Source organism: Emydura macquarii, unplaced genomic scaffold, assembly GCF_026122565.2.
Source record: "Emydura macquarii macquarii isolate MOO-44397 ecotype Brisbane River unplaced genomic scaffold, CSIRO-AGI_Emac_v2 contig_2676, whole genome shotgun sequence".
Classification (NCBI taxonomy): Eukaryota; Metazoa; Chordata; order Testudines; family Chelidae; genus Emydura; species Emydura macquarii.
The window spans coordinates 24809148-24827703 of record NW_027132813.1 but is presented as its reverse complement, the minus strand read 5'-3'; the positions used below and the strand labels follow the sequence as shown (position 1 = coordinate 24827703).

The 18556-nt window shown below is 41.5% G+C and overlaps 1 protein-coding gene across 1 annotated transcript in view; it reads right to left on the bottom strand.

Moving 5' to 3' along the window:
• Positions 1 to 16729: 16729 nt before the first annotated feature.
• Positions 16730 to 18556, bottom strand: part of PPM1B (protein phosphatase, Mg2+/Mn2+ dependent 1B) — a 113039-nt gene continuing 111212 nt past the window's right edge. Inside the window, exon 7 of the mRNA XM_067565074.1 lies at positions 16730 to 18550. Within this exon, the coding sequence (XP_067421175.1) occupies positions 18521 to 18550 (30 nt within the window). The 3' untranslated portion in view covers positions 16730 to 18520. The remainder of the gene's footprint in view (positions 18551 to 18556) is intronic.

Genomic DNA, 18556 nt, shown 5'->3' with positions numbered 1-18556 from the left:
ACCTTTTTTGGAGAAAAGCAGAAACTGGACTGTTTTGTGTTTGGCGATCTGCCAAGTACAACCTCACCTGTCATCAGTATTTTGTTCTGTAACTGATGGGTACGTTTGGGTACCACCTTCTGGAATACTGTGCACTAGTTATAGAAACATCTAACAGTATGGCAAGATCTTCTGTCCAAGAGTGTCATGGCACCAGAATAATTTTATTTTCCAGCCACATCCTCCATAATCATACCAGGCAAAGAGAGGCATAGATCTAGATTTTATTGCTAAGAGGCTTATTGCTAAATTGGGTTTGAGGATTAAATTATGCAAGAATATGTTGCTGCAATTTTACTGGGAGTGTCACAGATGTAATTGAGTTCTCTCTAAGCTGGTAAATCCACAATTTAGATTGTGAGCTCGGAAAAAAAATTTAGCAGGACCCATAATGTAAAAATGAAGAGCTTAATATGTTGTTGCACAACATCACTTCTTCCCTATCACTCCCATTTACTGCCCCATTAGCCTCTTGTCTGTAAGGCCACCAAACAAGTTAGGAGATAGGTGGATAAACGTATATTTCAGGAGGCTACTAATTCGTTGGAATACATTAAGTTCATTTGGTCATAAATTTGGAGTTAGTGGCCCTCCTAGGTTTGGGCTTGGGTGATGCTCTGTACCTCACAGAAGTAACCCTATGTGGTCGAGCAGGAAGAGCACTGGGATTAGTCCTCTATTCCTAGCCCTGTCACTGATTCATTGTGGACAAAGTCATTGCTTTCTCTGTACTAGAGTTCCTTGCAGCGTTACAGCTTTCAATGGCTACAACAAAAGAATGATTCAATAACTGAACGCTACTTTTTACATTCAATTACTCATTAACAATTGTTTCCTTTCCTGTGTTTTTAAAGTGCTACTAATATAATAAACCTGGCCTGTTAGAGATTATTTGTGCCTGGTAGAGGATAACAGTGCTAAACCCTAACCGGCTACCCTACCCCCCCCCGGAGGAATAGTTAATGATTAATGTGACAATGATCCACATTATAAAAATGTAATATTTCATAGTTAATTGATAGTTCAGATATTTTGTACTTTAGGAAAGAACACAGCAAACAGACCTGGTCAGAGCCATTACCATTAAGATTTTTAAAATGTAGATAAACAGTTTGATTTATGATACAATGTCACAATAAACCCTGCAGGTTTTGCATCAACTGCATACCCAAAATTCCTAAGTTCACCTAAGAAATTTGTAAACTAAAGGTATGTCTGCACTTGGAGGGGAGGATGTGATTCTCAGTGGGAGGGGCTTAGTGAGTGTGGTTTTAGGTAGTCTACTACTCTGGGTCACTTAAGATATGGGATAGCAAGATAGTTTTTCCCCTTCCGTAGACAGCATCTACAGACTCCTGCACCAGTAGGCTTTGGATCTAGTTAGTGGGAAGCCTTCCGTTGACTTTAATGGACTTTAACTAAGACCCTAAGATTCCAACATTAGGAAGACGGATACAAAAATTAAATATGAATGTTGTAAAATCCAACCTAACCTACCCACCCGCCCCTGCCCCTCACCTACAGTTCTGAACTGGCTTTTGTAGGTGTATTTATTGATCTTCACAAAGCCAGTCCTATACTATAGCAAGCAGACTGCTAAATGAAATTTTCACTAGAGCATCAAAATATCTGATAGTGCTGATTCTGATATCCTTACTCACGTGGAATAGTACCTTGCTCCATAAGTGCTGAAATCAGTGGGTCTATTTTTGGTGTAAGGTACCATTCAACATGGGGAGGGATGACAGAATAGGCCCATTGATTTCACCACCCATGGAGCAAGATGCTATTCCAGGTCCAGGGTCAGAACCCATTCCTCCCCCACAAAATCAGGTCACTTATGCAAACCTTTGACACAATGTGGCGACCCAATTTTGGGTTGTGACCCATGGGTTGAGAAACCCTGAGTTAAAGGAAAGCTCAATACAAATCAGATACAGAGATCAGAATAACTCACATGCTTAAGTGTTGGTGGGATTGGGCCCCTAGAGATTGCTAATGCTCCCTATATTTACTGGTATTCATTATAACAAAATTTGTAGCAGAGTTTAAAATGCTGAAACTGAATAAATAGTGTAGATGAATTTTAAAAATATTACGATAATATATTTACTATTAGATCCAATTCCTCTCGTTCTCAGCTTTTTCTCCTTCCAGCTCTTTGTCTTTCCCCACTACTGGCAAACTATGATGATATAATGGACTTTTTAAAAGTATGTATGGAGGTTTTGGGTGAAATTCACCTTTGTACAGAGAACTCATCCAGGCCTATGCAACACTAATACTCATATGAATTCGTACAAATATTGAATTCAATCTTCTCTATTTTGTAGCCTTCTTGTTCATAGTCAAATTGATGCACCTGCAGCTGTATTTCAGTAGAACCCATTAGGCTTGACCCACTTGAAGGTCCTTTGTGAATATGCCAAATAAATGTTTCATTCTGTTTTTACCATTAAAGGCAGCAGTTGGAATTAATTTAGGTATCAACTACCAGCAGTCTTACTTCTAGTAACAAAATAAGCACCTATCAACTATCATCAAAATAAAAAATCTGACTGTCATAGTAAAAGCTTAAAATAGCACTATTTTAGAGTGTTCAATGCTAGGTATACTAAGCATACAAAACACCTCCCAACAGCATCTTCTATACTGCCATGATATCCTGGTTTTTAGATATGTATTGAAAAGGCCTAATTGTGTTAATTCCGTAATCTTGCATTGCTTTGGCTGCCTATTTGCTGTACTGTTACTGATCTGTATAGAAATATTCCTTTCACTACAATGTCTCTGGCATGTTTACATGCATTCTTCCTTTCTGTTATAAATAGTAAAAGCAGAAACACCCAGAAGTGTCTATCTGAATCTATTTATTTCTGACGTAAATACTCAAATGCCCTGAATTTAGTATGTTCGGTTTGGGTGATGTCCTTGCATCCTTTATTTTCTTGAAATGCAAAACATTCCAGTGGACTACACATGGAATTGGGAATAACAGAGTCCTAAATTTATAGCGGTCTCAAAAAATGTTTTTAATCATCCCAGGTCTCAGCCTCTCCATCTAGGAAATAGGGATAATAATACTTACTAACCGAGCTCATGAATGTTGTGAGCAATTAGTGTCTGAACAGTGCTTTGTGATTACAAAAGCACTAAGTATTATCCACTCAAAAAAAAAATCCATCCTTCATAATTACTCTATTACATCAAGGCTGTTGTCTTTAAAGTGCAATGTCAAACTTGTATCCTCTAGAGAGTACTCAGATCACATGTAGGCATGAGCACTCATATCACACTGATGAGTACAGTATAAATAGAGAGCAATATAAGTAGTACTTGGGAGCAGACAAACCAGTAGAGGTCACTGAGTTTTGTTTTTTAAAATGAATGAGACACACTAATATGGGGGAACAGGGGGAAATTCAGGAAACCTCAGCAAATATATATTAAAATAACCTTTCCAGACCCTCTGCCCTTTCAAAAATAAAGAGAAGAGACCAAGAATGCACTCTTATTATATGTTAGTAATCTGTGGTGACATTTATTCATTATGCACAACACCCCCTACAGGGCTTTGGAGCTTGGTGACGACATGGGGAATGACTGGGATAGGAGGGAATGTGTACAGCAGAGTCAACTGCCAGCTGCAGTGGAAAGTGCCGGACAGGGAGCCTGGACTGAGCCCCTCCTGAGAGCACAATAGAAAACACTTCCTGTTTTCCCTTATCACCGAGAGGTCGATTGTGGGGATGGTCCCACAATGTGAAAACCATCTGAAGGACCTCTGACTTTAGGAACCTTCAGAGCTCAAGGAGAAAACCCTGCTGAGATGATCTGCGAGACATTTCTGGATCTCCTGGTAAATGGGTAGTTATCAGGCTGATGGGCTCTTCGATACAGAACTGCCACAGGTTGATTGCCTCCAGACAGAGGCTTGGTCTACACTTACCCCAGCGATTTGGCAGCAGTCGACGGGAGTTAAGCAAACTAAGCAGAAAACTTGCATAACTTCCATCGACTGCTATGCTTCTCTTCTGTGCGCCGTCTTCACTGCACTGTGCCGATGGGAACTGTGTTCCGGTTGACAGTGTTACCCCACTTGCGGGGGTGGATTAATAGCATCGACTTCTGGATCGACTGAGCGAGTCTTCACTGACCGCTCAGTTGATCCAGATAAGTCGATCTGATGGCAACGACTTTGCCACCATCAGTGTAGACATCGCCAGAGTGATCTGGAGTAGTCATCAGCTCTCCCGTGATATGAGAATTATATCTGCCAGGGGGAAGTCATTGATTAAGATGGCTAAGGAGTCCAATTCATGCTCTATAGTTTTTTCTATATATATGACAGGTTGTTGCTTGGAGAGAGCACAACTGCTGGCCAGGATGCTATACACTTTCCTTCCTCCACTGCTGTTTCTCAGTCTCTTGACTGAGAGTGATTCTTTTCAAAATGGGCTGAGGCTTGATGTATGATGTGATGCCATTGCACTCTACTGCCAACCAGCTATTCCCAATTCGTGGGGTCAATCCTCCCTTCATAAAATATACTTTTACGGTATTCTTGTAGTGTTTCCTCTATCCCCCATGGGTCCTCTTACCATGGGTAAATTGAGAAAAGACTACTTGCTTTGGAAGATCAGCCATCTGCACACAATGACCAGCCCTGTGAAGTTGATGTTTCATAATCTTCACCTCGACACTGGTGATGTTAGCTACAGAGAGAACGCTAGCATTGGTGTGACAGTCTTCCCATCTGATACAGAGAATTTTCCTGAAGTGGTGCTGTTAGTAACAATCAAGACACTTAAGATGGCTTTGATATGTCACGTCTTGCATCCATAAAGAGGAGTGGGGACGATTACAGACTGTAGACCAGGATCTTAGTTTCCATCCACAGATCTCTGTCAATAAAGACATGATGAAGCAATTTTCTGAAGGATATGCTGGCACAATGGATCCTATGTTCAATTGCCACATCAAGACTGGCTCTCTGGGAGAGGTGGCTACCAAGATAAGGAAAATTCTAAATGTTTTCCAGGGGTTCACCACCAATGACAATTTGTGGGAGAGGGGTGGCAACTTGTGCTGGGGCAGGTTGGTAGAGCACCTTAGTCTTCCCAATGTTGATGGAGAGTCCTAGGCAATGATAAGCACCTGAGAAAAGATGTAAGGTGGATTGCAAGTCAGCCTCAGTGTGTGAGAGTATAGCACAGTTGTTAACATACTGAAGGCCGGTAATAACAATCCCGATGACCATAGTTTTATAATGAAGAACTGGCCACCCATGTGATACTCAATCCCAATTCCAGAAGAAAGGCAGTCGTAAGAATCAAGATTATGGCAAGACAGATGGAGAGAAGAGTTGGGGCAACAACAGCCCTGTTTAACACCAGTACGGATGAAAAATGGATCTGTCTCCAATCCATTACATATGATGATGGCAGTCATACCATCATGAAGTAGTCTGAGAACATGAATAAACTTCAATCGACAACTAAACCTGGATAGTACCTTTCATAACACTTCATGATTGATGGAATCAAAGGCCTCAGGTCAATAAATGCTATAAACAACAGCTGCTGGTGTTCTCCAAACTTCTCTTGGATCTGTCATGCAACACAAATCATGTCTGTGGTGTCCTGAGATGGTCTGAAACCACCTTGGGATTCTGGAAGGATGTCTTCGGGAAGAGACGGTTCAGAAGGATGCGAGCAAGGATCTGCCCAGCAATGGAGAGGTGGGCAACACCTCAGTAATTCCTGCACATTGACTTGTCCTCTTTCTTAAAAATGGTCACAATTTTGGCACTCTTTAGGCCAGGTGCAATTTCCTCATTAATCCAAATTATAACAAGAAGTTCTTGAAGTTTTTGCACAAGTGCTATCCTCAACGGGGACCTCAACGGGGTCCATCAAGTCTTTCCTCAGCATTAAGTAATGGAACCTCTTGCTGACCTCCCCATCTTCTGAGGAAGTTTAGCATGCCATCACTCAGCCTAGAAACAAGGCACCAGGCCCAGATGGATCTGGAGTGAGCTCCCCCTTGTTTGTTTAGTATATCACAGTAGCATTGCTGGTGAGCATGTGAACCACTGACTGCCTGATATGGTCCCAGAAGGCACGTCACACGTTGTAGATGGCTCAAAGCTCCAGCATGTTGATATGGAGTGAGGCGTCTCATTACCACTACAAGTCCTGCAACCTCAACAAATCCAGATGCGTTCCCCAACCCAGAAGGGAACGCGTCAGTAACCACTGAGTTGGTTGCAGAGGGCTGAACGAAGGGTTCTCCTTGACACATTACTTGGGGATTCCCACCAGCACAAGGACTTCAGGACTGATGGAGGAAGGTGAACCAACCTGTCTAGAGAATGCTGGGCAGGGCGGTAAACCATTTTGAGTCACATCTGAAGAGGACAAAGCCACAATCTGGTGAGTTGGACCACCTGGGTGCAAGTGGACATGTGGCCCAACAGGCTCGATGTACATGGACTGTTGTGGACAGTTGTGATTGCAAACTGAAGCATAACTGTCCAATCACTTGAAGCAGTTGGTCAGCAGGAATGCTCTTAGATTCCATGAAGTCAACTAGGCCCCAATTAACTCTATTTGCTGAGTGGGGGGCAAGGTCCACCACACGGTGTTTAGGATGAATCCCAAACAGTTGAGTAAACATAGCGTAGTGTCGACATAGTGAAGAACATCCTCTCTGGAGGCGCTCTTCAGTAACCAAACATCGAGACAGGGGAAGATATGAATTCTCTATCACCTGAGGTATTGTCATGACCACTGCCATGAATTTGATGAAGACTTGGGGGACAGAAAAGAGGCTAAATGGGAGAACCGTGTTCTGAAAGTTGCAGTCTTCTACCATGACTTGGTAGAATGGCCACATGGAAGTTAAGTGTCTTGAAGGTTCAGAACAGCAAACCAGTTGTTCTGAGACAAAGCAGGGAGGATAGCTGCCACATTCTCTCTCAAGTAGATGCGGGCGTGTATTCCAAGTAGAGGGGTGTGTGCCCTGCACACCATAGATGGAGACTTTTTGCCTAGGAATGCCTGTAGAGGGGCAGCACTCACACTTTTGAACATCCACTGAAATTTTGGTCATTAAATATCAGTTACTAGAAAAATATTTTAAGTTACAGCAGGCATTTGCAAAATTTGTTTCCAGACTTTTATCCAAGTTCCTTCTCTCATTTTTGAAAGTTTTTATACCTCCTCAAGGATGAATTGTAATAAATCACTGGTTGATTTTTACTCAGTTTGGATTTTCTTTCAATGCAGATTATCCACATAAGAGGTGTGTGGAAAAAACAGTTTTAAGGAATCTCCTCTGAGAGCCCACAGAATTTAGAAATGGAACAAGTCTGAAGACATTTCAAACAGACCAAGTGGTAGCCTCTTTTGTATTTACATTCACCAGTAATGTTAATTTAAAAATCACATGGGTACATTTCATGGTCTGCATTTGGAGACTTATGGATTCAATTGTTTCAAACTTCTCTAGGAAAGAATACCCCCTATATCATGGTCCACTTCCAATAGCCCACTACATCCCTCAACTATCTATTGGTCTTGACCATCAACCAGATAGTTTTTATGCATCTAGTCTCAACATCACCACAAGTCACCTTAGTATTCAGATAGCCTATGACGAAACACGATGTTTGAGTGCCAATGGCAGGAATCACTCTGACTCTGGTCACTGCAGCACTAAGACTACTTTAGAATATCTCGGGTATTATAACATCTGCAAAATCTGTTCTCTAGCAGAACTGCTCCAATTAATGGACAGCTTTTTAAGTTCTGATTTCTGGGTCTTGGAAACATAGCTCTTTTATATTAAAATATTTTGCTTCCTTCATTGGCAAGGTGGATCAGATTCGGGCAAGGACAACTGCTTGAATAGAAGATGCAAAAGTTGGAACTGACAAGGTAGGATAAGACACTTTCATTTGTTTTGTTCTCTAGAAATTGTAGGGAAGCTTTATCCTGACTTGGATCCTTGCAACTCTTTGCTAGTAAAATCCAACAGGCAATTGGGGCAATTGTTTGTTGATACTAGTAATGTCTGCCTTTGGAAAGTGAGGGTACCATACCTCTTAGAACAGGTGGTAGTTAGCCCCCGTTGAACAAACCAACCTCCTGATTCTGGCAATCTTGTCAGTTATTGCACTATTTCTAATAATCTTTTTGGGATGACTGGTGACAAGGTAGCTTTCAGACTACCCGGAATTCTCAGATATTCTCTCTCTGTTTTAATTAGTATTTCTGCCCAGGTATAGCACAGAGATTTCACTAGTCTTATTGGCTAATGATGTCCCCAATAAACGAGGTGGCTCACAATCATACATTTAGATCCATCTGTAGCTTTAGATACCATTGAAAAGATTTTACTAAATTGCCTGCAATTCTTACCTAAGTACTGTCCAAATGGTTAACTTTTGAATAATAGGTATCTTCAATGGCAGTTTCAGACAGTTAAACACTTGCCCAGATGGAGCTATGGCACATGGTAGAAGAGGTCCCATTTTGTCAACCTTTCTATTTAATGGTGATCTGAAGACTAAGGGGAAAAATTGAAATGATTTGGACTACAATGCCTTTAACATGTTTCATTTTCTCCAGGCCTAGAGGACATTAGTCTCTGTTCTCACTGCGTGGCCAACTTTGGGACCGTACAGGAGTGCATGCTGAGCAAAAGAGAGGCAATGCCAGTGAAACAGAGGAATGGGATAGTATGTTGGTGGTGGTGGATTTCAATCCTTGCTGGATGAAGGAACTTCCTTCAACCAAGCGATTCTCACTTTAGAAGTGTTGCTGTCTAGCCTGAATTCTCAGCCGCCAAAAACGCCTTTTTCATGTTTGCAAACTTTTCTTGAATCTAGCTATTGCCACTCTGCAACTTCTACATTAGATTAATGTAATTCACTCTATGTGGGTTATGCATCAAGACTACTCAAAGATGTAGCAAGGGAGTGGGGGAGAAGGTTAAGTCCAGCTAGCCACCTGGAACCTATTACCTCAGTTAAACAATTATTTGCTTCTAAGTAATTCAGAGTTTACTTCAATCTATAAATACCTAAAACAGGGTGTCTCAAATTTATAGATGGCTGCCAGAGTATTCCATGGGACTGGGGAAAGCCCCATTGCAAACATCCCACTGTAGGTAAGGTGATAAGAAGCTTCTTGAAGACACCTTCCCCTTGCTGTTTCTGTGTCATCTTTTAGTTCAGCTGGCTACAGGAGCAGCCCATACATACAAAGTTACAGGCTTAGACAACCAACCACCACCCTTTGTTCTCACAAAACACAGCTAAGCTGCAAGAGCATATTCCAGCATGCTGAAGCCATCCATGAACAATCCACATCCCCATCCAGACTACCCTGCAGCCTGCAGGGGGACACCTGTGAAAGGAAGCAAGACCCAAGAAAGAACAAAATTGAAAAACAGACCAAACATGAAAACACAAGACAAGAATGGAAACAAAAGGAGAATATAAAAGGCAAGGGTACATTCATTTGAATTCTTGCAAGGAAAGTGTCAATAAAAGAGCTAGACCACTTCCCTACATCTTTTGAGGCCTGGCTACCAGAACACCCTTTCCACTATGAGCAGTCACTCCAGTTGTATTCAGCTGGGACACTTGGGCTAACTGTCCTGAAATTTAGTCACTTGGGTGCTGATGAGTGTTTTCAACAGAGAGTCCTCGACTCCATAATTTCTTTTGTCAACTTGTCTGGCACAGCTTGAGACATCCCACAAGGCTAAATTCCTTTTAATCAAGCTATCACCAGAGGCTGGTTTGGAGGTAGTTTGCTTTGGGAAATTGTCCTTTTTTGTATTTACAATACTGCATTGTAATTATGTCCATATGCTCCCAGATGGGTAACAGAACTCATTTTAGAGATAAAGGCAGAACTTGAGCTTTGTATATCTAATTTTGTTGGTGCTTTCATTCTTCATGTCTTTTCACTCCAAGAGGACCTGAAATCCAAGAAGGAAATTTAGGACTTGTAAAGGTCATTCATTTTGTGTATGTTAAAACTTCAAAGTTGTCACCCATTCTTTGTTTTTAAAAACTGTAAAACAAAATTAGAGTACATTTTCCATTAACTAAATAATAAATATCAGTTTAATATGTACACTAAAACGCTTTCAGAAGCATCAACCATCTATTAGGGGCTGAGTCCATATTCCATACAGATCCAAAATTTCCATTGACTTCATTATGAAATTTTAATTCTCAAACATTGCAGGACTTGGCCTTTGGGGATCCAATATATTTTTTTACTTCATGCTGAATTATTAGATTAGTGATTGGGGTTATTGGCATGAAAGAAGGCTCTCAAATGAAGTTTTTCCATCAAGACTCACTTCATGCATTTGGAATATTGATATTAAATATTCTGAGTGTGTCTCATTCCCCTTCCTTTCATATGCTGCTTTTTCTCATATTGTGAATTCTACAGCAGAGAGAGTCTTCGTATGCATGGATATGGACAGATCAGACCTGCAATACAACAGTAGCAATAACCACAAATTCTTCAGAATTTAGTTTTGGTGTTTAGTTATCAGGAATATTGACACAAATTACACAAAGTTAATATGCACTTTGGCCTGATCCTGCAAAGGCTGCTGCATGTTTAATAAGCACACAGGGAAAAAGTGAAGGGGAGTATTTGTGTGCTTAAATGTAGGCATATAGTAAACCTTTCTGGAAATAAGTGTAGCAACATTTTGCCCTCATTTCTTATTGTTTAATTCCTCATTTCATTTTATATGTTTAACTAAAAGACCTGATTCTGTAAGGTTTATTTTAGTTTGATAATGAAATCAAGACTATCAGATGCAGACAATACTGTCTGCAGTGCACTCCATGACCTGTCATACAAGCTATCTGAAAACGTTCACTTATGAAACAAGGAAAGTGAGCTGAACTTCTTTAGCATGAACATAGATTTCTTCGGTGGGAATGACATTTTAGCCCACTAGGATTCCATGAACAATTCTCTTCATCCTTGTCTCAAAGTATTTCCATTATGGTATTGTGAAAAGAATGTAATAAAAATCAGATCTGTTAGTTGGCTTCTGCCTATGGCAGCTATAGATGTAATAAATGAACAAATTAGTGATTAGAATAAGCAAAGTCAGATGTCTAGTTTTTTTTCCACACCAATGTGCAAGTCAAAGATAAGCACGTTTTCCAACTACTAGAACACTATTAAAAGAAAATCAAGTTATTTGGAGACCATCATCACTTTAGAAGCATGTTCACTTACAGAACATAAAAGACTATTACTAACCTTCCGTTAACTGTTGTTTTTCAAGATGTGTTGCTCATGTCCATTCTAAGTAGGTATGTGTGAACTGCATGCACAGTCGCCGGAAGGTTTTTCCCATAGTAGTATCTGTAGAGTCGGCTCTGGAGCCCCCTGGAGGCTTGCCTTCATGGCACACTATAAAGGGCTCTGCCTATAAAGGCCCTCTTCAGTTCCTTCTTGCTGGCAAACTCCAACGGAGGGGTAGACATGTGGTCTTGGAATGGACCTGAGCGATGCATCTTAAAGAACAACAGTTATGGAAGTTTAGTAACCGTCTTTTCTTCTGCAAGTGCTTGATCATGTCAATTCCATGGAGGTGACACTCAAGCAGCCCCACAGGAGGAGGAGGAAGAGTTCAATGAATTAGACTGCAGCACTGCCCTACCAACTGCCGCATCTGTCATCTGGCTTGATGAGTAACGGCAACATTATCCATATCTTCGTGGTGTGACGACCACATTGCAGCTCTACAGATGTCCTGGATCAGGACCTGAGCTAGGAAAGCTGTTGAGGATGCTTGGGCCTTTGTGGAATGGGATGTCAATGCTGGGGCCGGCACCTTTGCCATGTCATAACAGGCCTTGACCCACGACATGATCCACAATGAGAGTTTTTGAGATGAGATCGAGGGGCCCTTCATCCTGCCTGCTACTGCTACAAAGAGTTGAGGCGTTTTTCTGAATGGTTTAGTTCTTTCTATATAGAAAGCCAATGCCCACCTAATTGCCAGTGACTGAAGCTTCTGCGCTTGGCTATTGGTGTGTGGTTTTGGGTAGAAAACCCGAAGGAATGTATCCTGATTTAAATGGAACTGCGACACTACCTATGGAAGGAAGGCTGGGTGTGGGCACACGTGACTCTTGTCTTTGAAGACGACCATATAAGGAGGCTCAGATATGAGGGCCTCAAGTTCTGAAACTCTCCTGGCCAAAGTGATGGCCACTAGGAAGGCAACCTTCCATGATAAGTATAGGAGCAAGCACGTTGCTACTGGCTCAAATGGCAGCTTCATCAATGTTGATAACACAAGGTTAAGGGCCCACGGGGGAATCAGCTGACGAGTCTGAAGAAATAACCTGTCAAGGCCCTTGAGAAAGTGACTTACTGTAGGATTTGCAAAGACTGAACGGCCTGTTACCCAAAGATGAAAGGCTGAGATTGCTACCAAGTGGACCTTAATTGATGATACATCTTAAACACCAAGGACTTTCAGTATCAGGTAGCTCAAGGTAAGAGGCATGGAAGACTGTTTTGGAGAAGTGCCTTTCTGCATGGATCAGATATAGAATCTTTTCCATTTGGCCAGGTAGGTAGCCAGCCTTAATAGAGAATTTCCTACTACCCAAGAGGATCTCCTTGACTTGCTTCCATCTCCTGGGAGTTTAACCATTCAACTTCCATGCTGTTAGGTGGAGGGATTGTAAGTTCGGGTGGCAAAGGCGGCCATAATCCTGAGTGATCCGTGAATCCTGAGCACTAACGGAAGACTGATGGGAGTCTCCACCGAGAGGTCGATAAGCGTGGTATACCAGTGCTGGTGCAGCCAAGCCAGGGCTATTAAGATTTATTGCAGATCCTCCTTTCCTGACTTTCAGAAGGACCTTGTGAATCAGAGGTATCAGAGGAAATGCAAAGAACAGGTGTCTTTGTCCACAGGATGAGAATACATCTGCAACTGACCCTGGACTGGGGCTCTGGAATGAGCAGAACTGTGTGCACTTCCAATTGGATTTTGTCATGAATAAGTCTATGTGGGGAATCCTCCTCCTCCGGAAGTTTTTGGTCACCACATCTGGACAGAGGGACCACTCGTAGGAGGATATCAACCTGCTGAGGTAGTCTGCCAGCACATTCTGAGACCTCGGCAGGTAGGACCCCTCTAGATGAATCGTATGAGCTATGCAAAATTGCCACAGGTCAAGGGCTTCCTGGCACAGGGGAAAGGAGCAAGCTCCACCGTGTCTGTTTCTATCATACTGTTGTGTTGTCTGTTGCATTTGCCTTCCAGCTGGGTACTGAAGGTTTGACAGGTGTATCGCTCTTAGCTCTCTCACACTGACATGGGTAGAAAGATCTTCCAGAGATCAAAGTCCTTGAGTCATCCTAGATGAGCCCCCTTAACCTGTCTCCGAAACCTCAGTTACTAAGGTCAAGGTGGGAGATGGGGGAGTGAAGGAGACTCCTGTACAGACAGATCGCAGGTCTAGCCATGTTTATAACTTGGCTTAAAATGCCTTCCCTTTGAGGCACTGGAGTGTGTAGGCCCAGGACTTGAGGGTGGCCTGAGAATACTTGAGACTATGCAGCTTCAAGTCAGTCTGATCAGAAAACAAAGACTGACCCTCAAAAGGAAGGTCCTGAACGGTCTGTTGGATCTCGCAAGGGAGTCCCAAGAGCTACGGCGCATCGCTACTCCAGAGCCATGGAACAGGCTACTGCATCTGCTGTGTTGAGGGCCCCTTGCAACAATGCCTTCACAGTCGCCTTGCCCTCCTCCACCCGGGCTGTGAATTCCTCCTTGGAATCAGATGGGATGGACTCTGCAAACTTCAGCACAGACCTCAGGTCTTGAAAGAATATATGCTGAACCAGTCCATCTTTTTTGCCTCCTTTGCCTTGGGTGTAGGGCCTTGGTTCCCCTGCCTCTTCCTCTCATTTGCTGCCACAACTACTGAAGACCCTGGAGAGGAGTGGGTATAGAGGTACTTGTAGTCCTTAGATGGGACAAAATACTTCCTCTAACTTTTTGGCAGTCAGGGAATGTAGACTGGGGTCTGCCACAGTGCCTTCATGGACCATTGAATAGTCTTTATGAGAGGCAGGACTACCCTAGCTGGTCATGATGGAGTTAAAATATCCATCACTGGGTCTACCTCCCCTTCTGAGACCTGGAGCCCCAGGTTTTGGGCAACTCTGCGAAGGAGTTCCTGGTGGGCTCTACTGTCCTCCACTGCCAGAGCCAGCGAGGAGCCAGCAGCTGTCTTGTCAGGTGAAGAGGATGATGATGCCCTTACTAGGGCGGTCTCCTGACTTTCTGTGCCCAGGGGATCCCATGTTGCCATGTGTTCAAGTTTGGTGCCAAGGATTGATGTCAGGCTCAGTACCTGTGTCAAACCGGGGAATGGTCTCCAACTGGGGCTGCTCCCACATGCCATCAAGAAGAACATCCTGAGAGAGACCTTTGAGCTTGGTGAAAGGCCCATGGGGTCCAAAATGGCCACTGGGCTGAGATCTGCCACTGGAGTGGTCATGGCATGGAGAAAGGGTGAACAGCTCTAGAGTCTAGTACCTCCCCCTCTCCCAGTGCTGACTCCACCCGAAGGTGAATGACTCTGCCTTGGAATTGGATCCGGAGCACTTGCTCCTTGGAGACCAAGGCAGTGCGGTGCCCTGTGGTGCCAAGGAAGAATGTTGGGGTGATGATTTATGGGGCATCATTGCAGGCTTCCCCTTAGATAGTATCACATGCTTCTTCAGCACTGGGTCTTCCGCCTGTGGTGCTCTTTCACAGGTCTGCCGAGGTGGCACCATGCTTTTGATGAGCTCCCTGGCAGCCTCAAAAGTTTCTGTAGTGGAGGGAAATTGTAAGTCATCCTCCTCAAACTCCTGGGCAGGGGAGTTCATAGACACCACATTCAATGCAGCCCTCTCTGGGGTGGAAGTTGATTGCACTGCTGCAGTGGAAGCGGTGCCTGAGTGATCCAGCATGGGTCACACTCCACTTGTGCTCTTATAACCTGATGGTTTGGGTGTTGGCTAGTGACCCATCTGTTTTCCTATGGATACCATTAGGGGAAAAGCCTACCGGGTCTGTACACATGGCACGCACACACCTTGGAATCAACATGAGCAAGTACTTGAAGTAGTCTGGGTATGCTGAAGTGTGAAAAAACATTTTCTGGTGTCACAGTCACCTTCAGAATTTAAGGTCAGACGGGACCACCAGATCATCCAGTCTACCTTCTGTATATTACAGGCCACCAACACCAACCAGCACCCACATATTAAACCCAACAGCGATAATCAGACCGAAGTCTAATGGCATAATTCCTGAAAAAGTAGATGCATAAAAATCTGCATCTGAGGGAAAGGATGACCTAATTTATATTTGTGAGATAACTGTATGGACTAAGGCACTGTCTTGCAAAGACTTCTGAACGGGCTTTTCTTTACACAGTCTGAGTAGTCCCATTGACCTCAATAAGACTTTTCACAGTATATTGTGAAGTGTAAATGGAAATCTCTGCAGAAACAGGGCCTATGAGAAGAAACGCAAGTTTCCCTACTGCACTGTAAGAAGGAACTAAAACTGCTAGTTAATCAGGTGTGCAGACAAGACTGCATGCTAAAAAGATCAGGCTGAAATAAAACAACACTCACAAAAGCAACTAAATGTCTTCTGGAAAACTAGGCCCAGAATCCATGTCCTGCTGTGAGTCATTCATGAATATTATGGCTGCACTTTTTCCTGACTAAATTCAAGATTTTACATTTATGTGAAATGCCTGTTTTAGAATCTCATCCTGGGAAACTGCTGGAAAGGATTAAGATTTCTTCTGCGAAAAACGTCCCTGATGTGTATGCCACCTGTAAGTCTGCACATATGGGCGAAATCCGGCACCAGATAAAATAGTTTCTGATTTGGACACTGATTATATGCACTTCATCCATGGAATTACAACAAGCTCTGTATCTGAAATACCAAAAGCGTTAACTTGCTATTCTCACCCTCTCCCAAAACATTCCACTACAGTATAAACATTTAATAGTGGTCAAAATTAATGACTATGTTGCCTGTATCATTTGTCATGGAGGTTTTTTTATTGCTATAGAGTAACTGCTACCTAGTACTTTACTAGAACGTATAAAGCCACTATTCGAATTTGCAGATTTAAATTGAGATTGTCAGGATGTTACATTTGGACAGTTTTTTTAAATTTCATTTTTGCAGATGCAGCTGGGGATCTTCAATCAACTTATCACTAAAAATCAAATCCCAATCACCTTTTTTTTTTTTTTAAATTCCATCTGACGTTCTTATCAGACTTGATTTCACACTCTAACCTCTGGAATAATGAGTAAATTAAAACTCAACTAAGGTGAGATGTTGATGGCAGGTATAGGCCCAAAATCATCCCACTGTTTGTGCCGTTCTGTGTATTACAGAGGTGCCTGTTTGGAGATTTTTGGTTTTGCATGATACCAAAGGACCAAACGCTGAAGTTTCTGCATTGTCAAAATACATATATAGGGAACAAAGAAAGAAAAAAGTGAATCTTTAAGATTACACAAGAACAAAGAATATCAAACTACCAACATTTTCTTCATAAATCTCTTCTGCACAAAATAGCAGTGTATCACACTGTTTTAGCAATCCTTTATTGAAGATAACAAGTTGGTTATGTTCACTGTATTGTATGAAACATCACAATATCATACTGGGAAGGTACTATCAGTACAGGGTTGGACCAGAGCAGACAGTCTGAACAATAAACCATTTTGCATTCTTCATTCCGTATCTTTTAACGACCCCTAAAACCCAGCAAAGGGACAAATATCTGTTAACATCATCATTTGGAACCATTTAACTTACAAGGCTAAAATCTAATGAATAAATAAAATATATTGTGGCAATAATCCTCTCTAGAACAAAAAAACAAAACAAAAAAATCAGATACACAATGAATCAAAAAGATTGGGAAAGCTGGCCATAGGCACCAGTATGTGTGTTTTTACAGACTCAGCATGGGGATAAAGTTACAGAAAAATAGCATGAATTTCATTTCACACAAAACCAGCTGATGACTGTCATTAGCTTAAACTACATACAAGGGCAATTACATCCTCGCTGAAACACAGTTTAAACAAATAGGAAAATGTTTACAAGGCATCCACAGCATGTAAATCATGTACAGATGGATACATTCATTGTTTCCCCTCCCCAATAGCTTTTTATTTTATTTTTTTTAGATAAATACTTTACTCTTCTCCATTTTTTAGCATCTACTGGACTCAATACATGCACAACTCAAAATAAGTCAGAAAAAAATCAAGGTTATTGCAAAAATAGAATTAAACTAAGATCTTCAAGTACCTTACATGACAGCCACTCTGTACCATGCCCATTGCTTATAAAATGAAAGGTCATTGAACCCATGAAAATATCTCTAATATTTTCTTAGATTTAAAATAGATAATTTTAACTGTATTTATAGTAATCTCAGTGATAAATTTGAGCTTTGAAAATAATGCAAACAATTAAAAATTATATCCATATTACACAAGACTTCTGTCTGTATGTATCTTAAGCTGAAAAATTAGAGGAAACTATAGAAAACCACATGTAGAACAAAATCACAATTTACATTATAATAAAGGCAAATTTTCAGCATTTTTAAAAAAAACCTGCAGCAGTGAGTGAGATGTCCAAGTAAGTTACATCTAGCCATAAATTAATCAGTTTGGTTTTAAAAGTTTTTTCCTAGCAAGAGTTTAAGGATGTGTTGTACACATGCGTAAAATTCTTATTGGTTTTAGATGCCTAAAATCTTCTTATATTATTGCCAAATACACTTATTATCAAGCAAGCAGTAGGCAACATATCACAATTTGGAAACTGTAGGGAAACCTAACAGTCTGGTAATACATGTAAAACTGGAAAATTTTTAAAAATAACAAATCCTATAGCATATTGCCCAAATGAAATTACTTCCAAGCCACAGAACTGCAAAAGCCTTCCAACTTGGTAAAGTGAAATAAGTAATGTCCCATACAACTACTTGTACTCTTTCATGCTTATATGTTAAGTTTTGTTAAACCACAATGTATCTTCAGAGTACAACTACAATCCCATGCACCTCAGGTACATATATTGATCTGCTGAAAGAATCACTTTTTCCTTGTTTTTTAGGGCTAAAAGTTCAACAAAGATGGAGTCAGTATGCCTGAGGCTGGTAAAGATACTATAATACAGGCAATGCTAAGAGTGGCAATATCAGAAAACACAAAAATAAACAAGTGATGGAAAATTCTAATATCTTTCTGCCCATTTCACAAAATGTTGGAAATCCACCAAAATTGAAGAAAACCGATTAAAAGTTTTTTTTCCCCATTTTTTTCAGAATCAAAAGCATTTTAGTAGATTTGTAAGGCTACCACGGATCTTCTAGATCTCCAGCACCCTACAG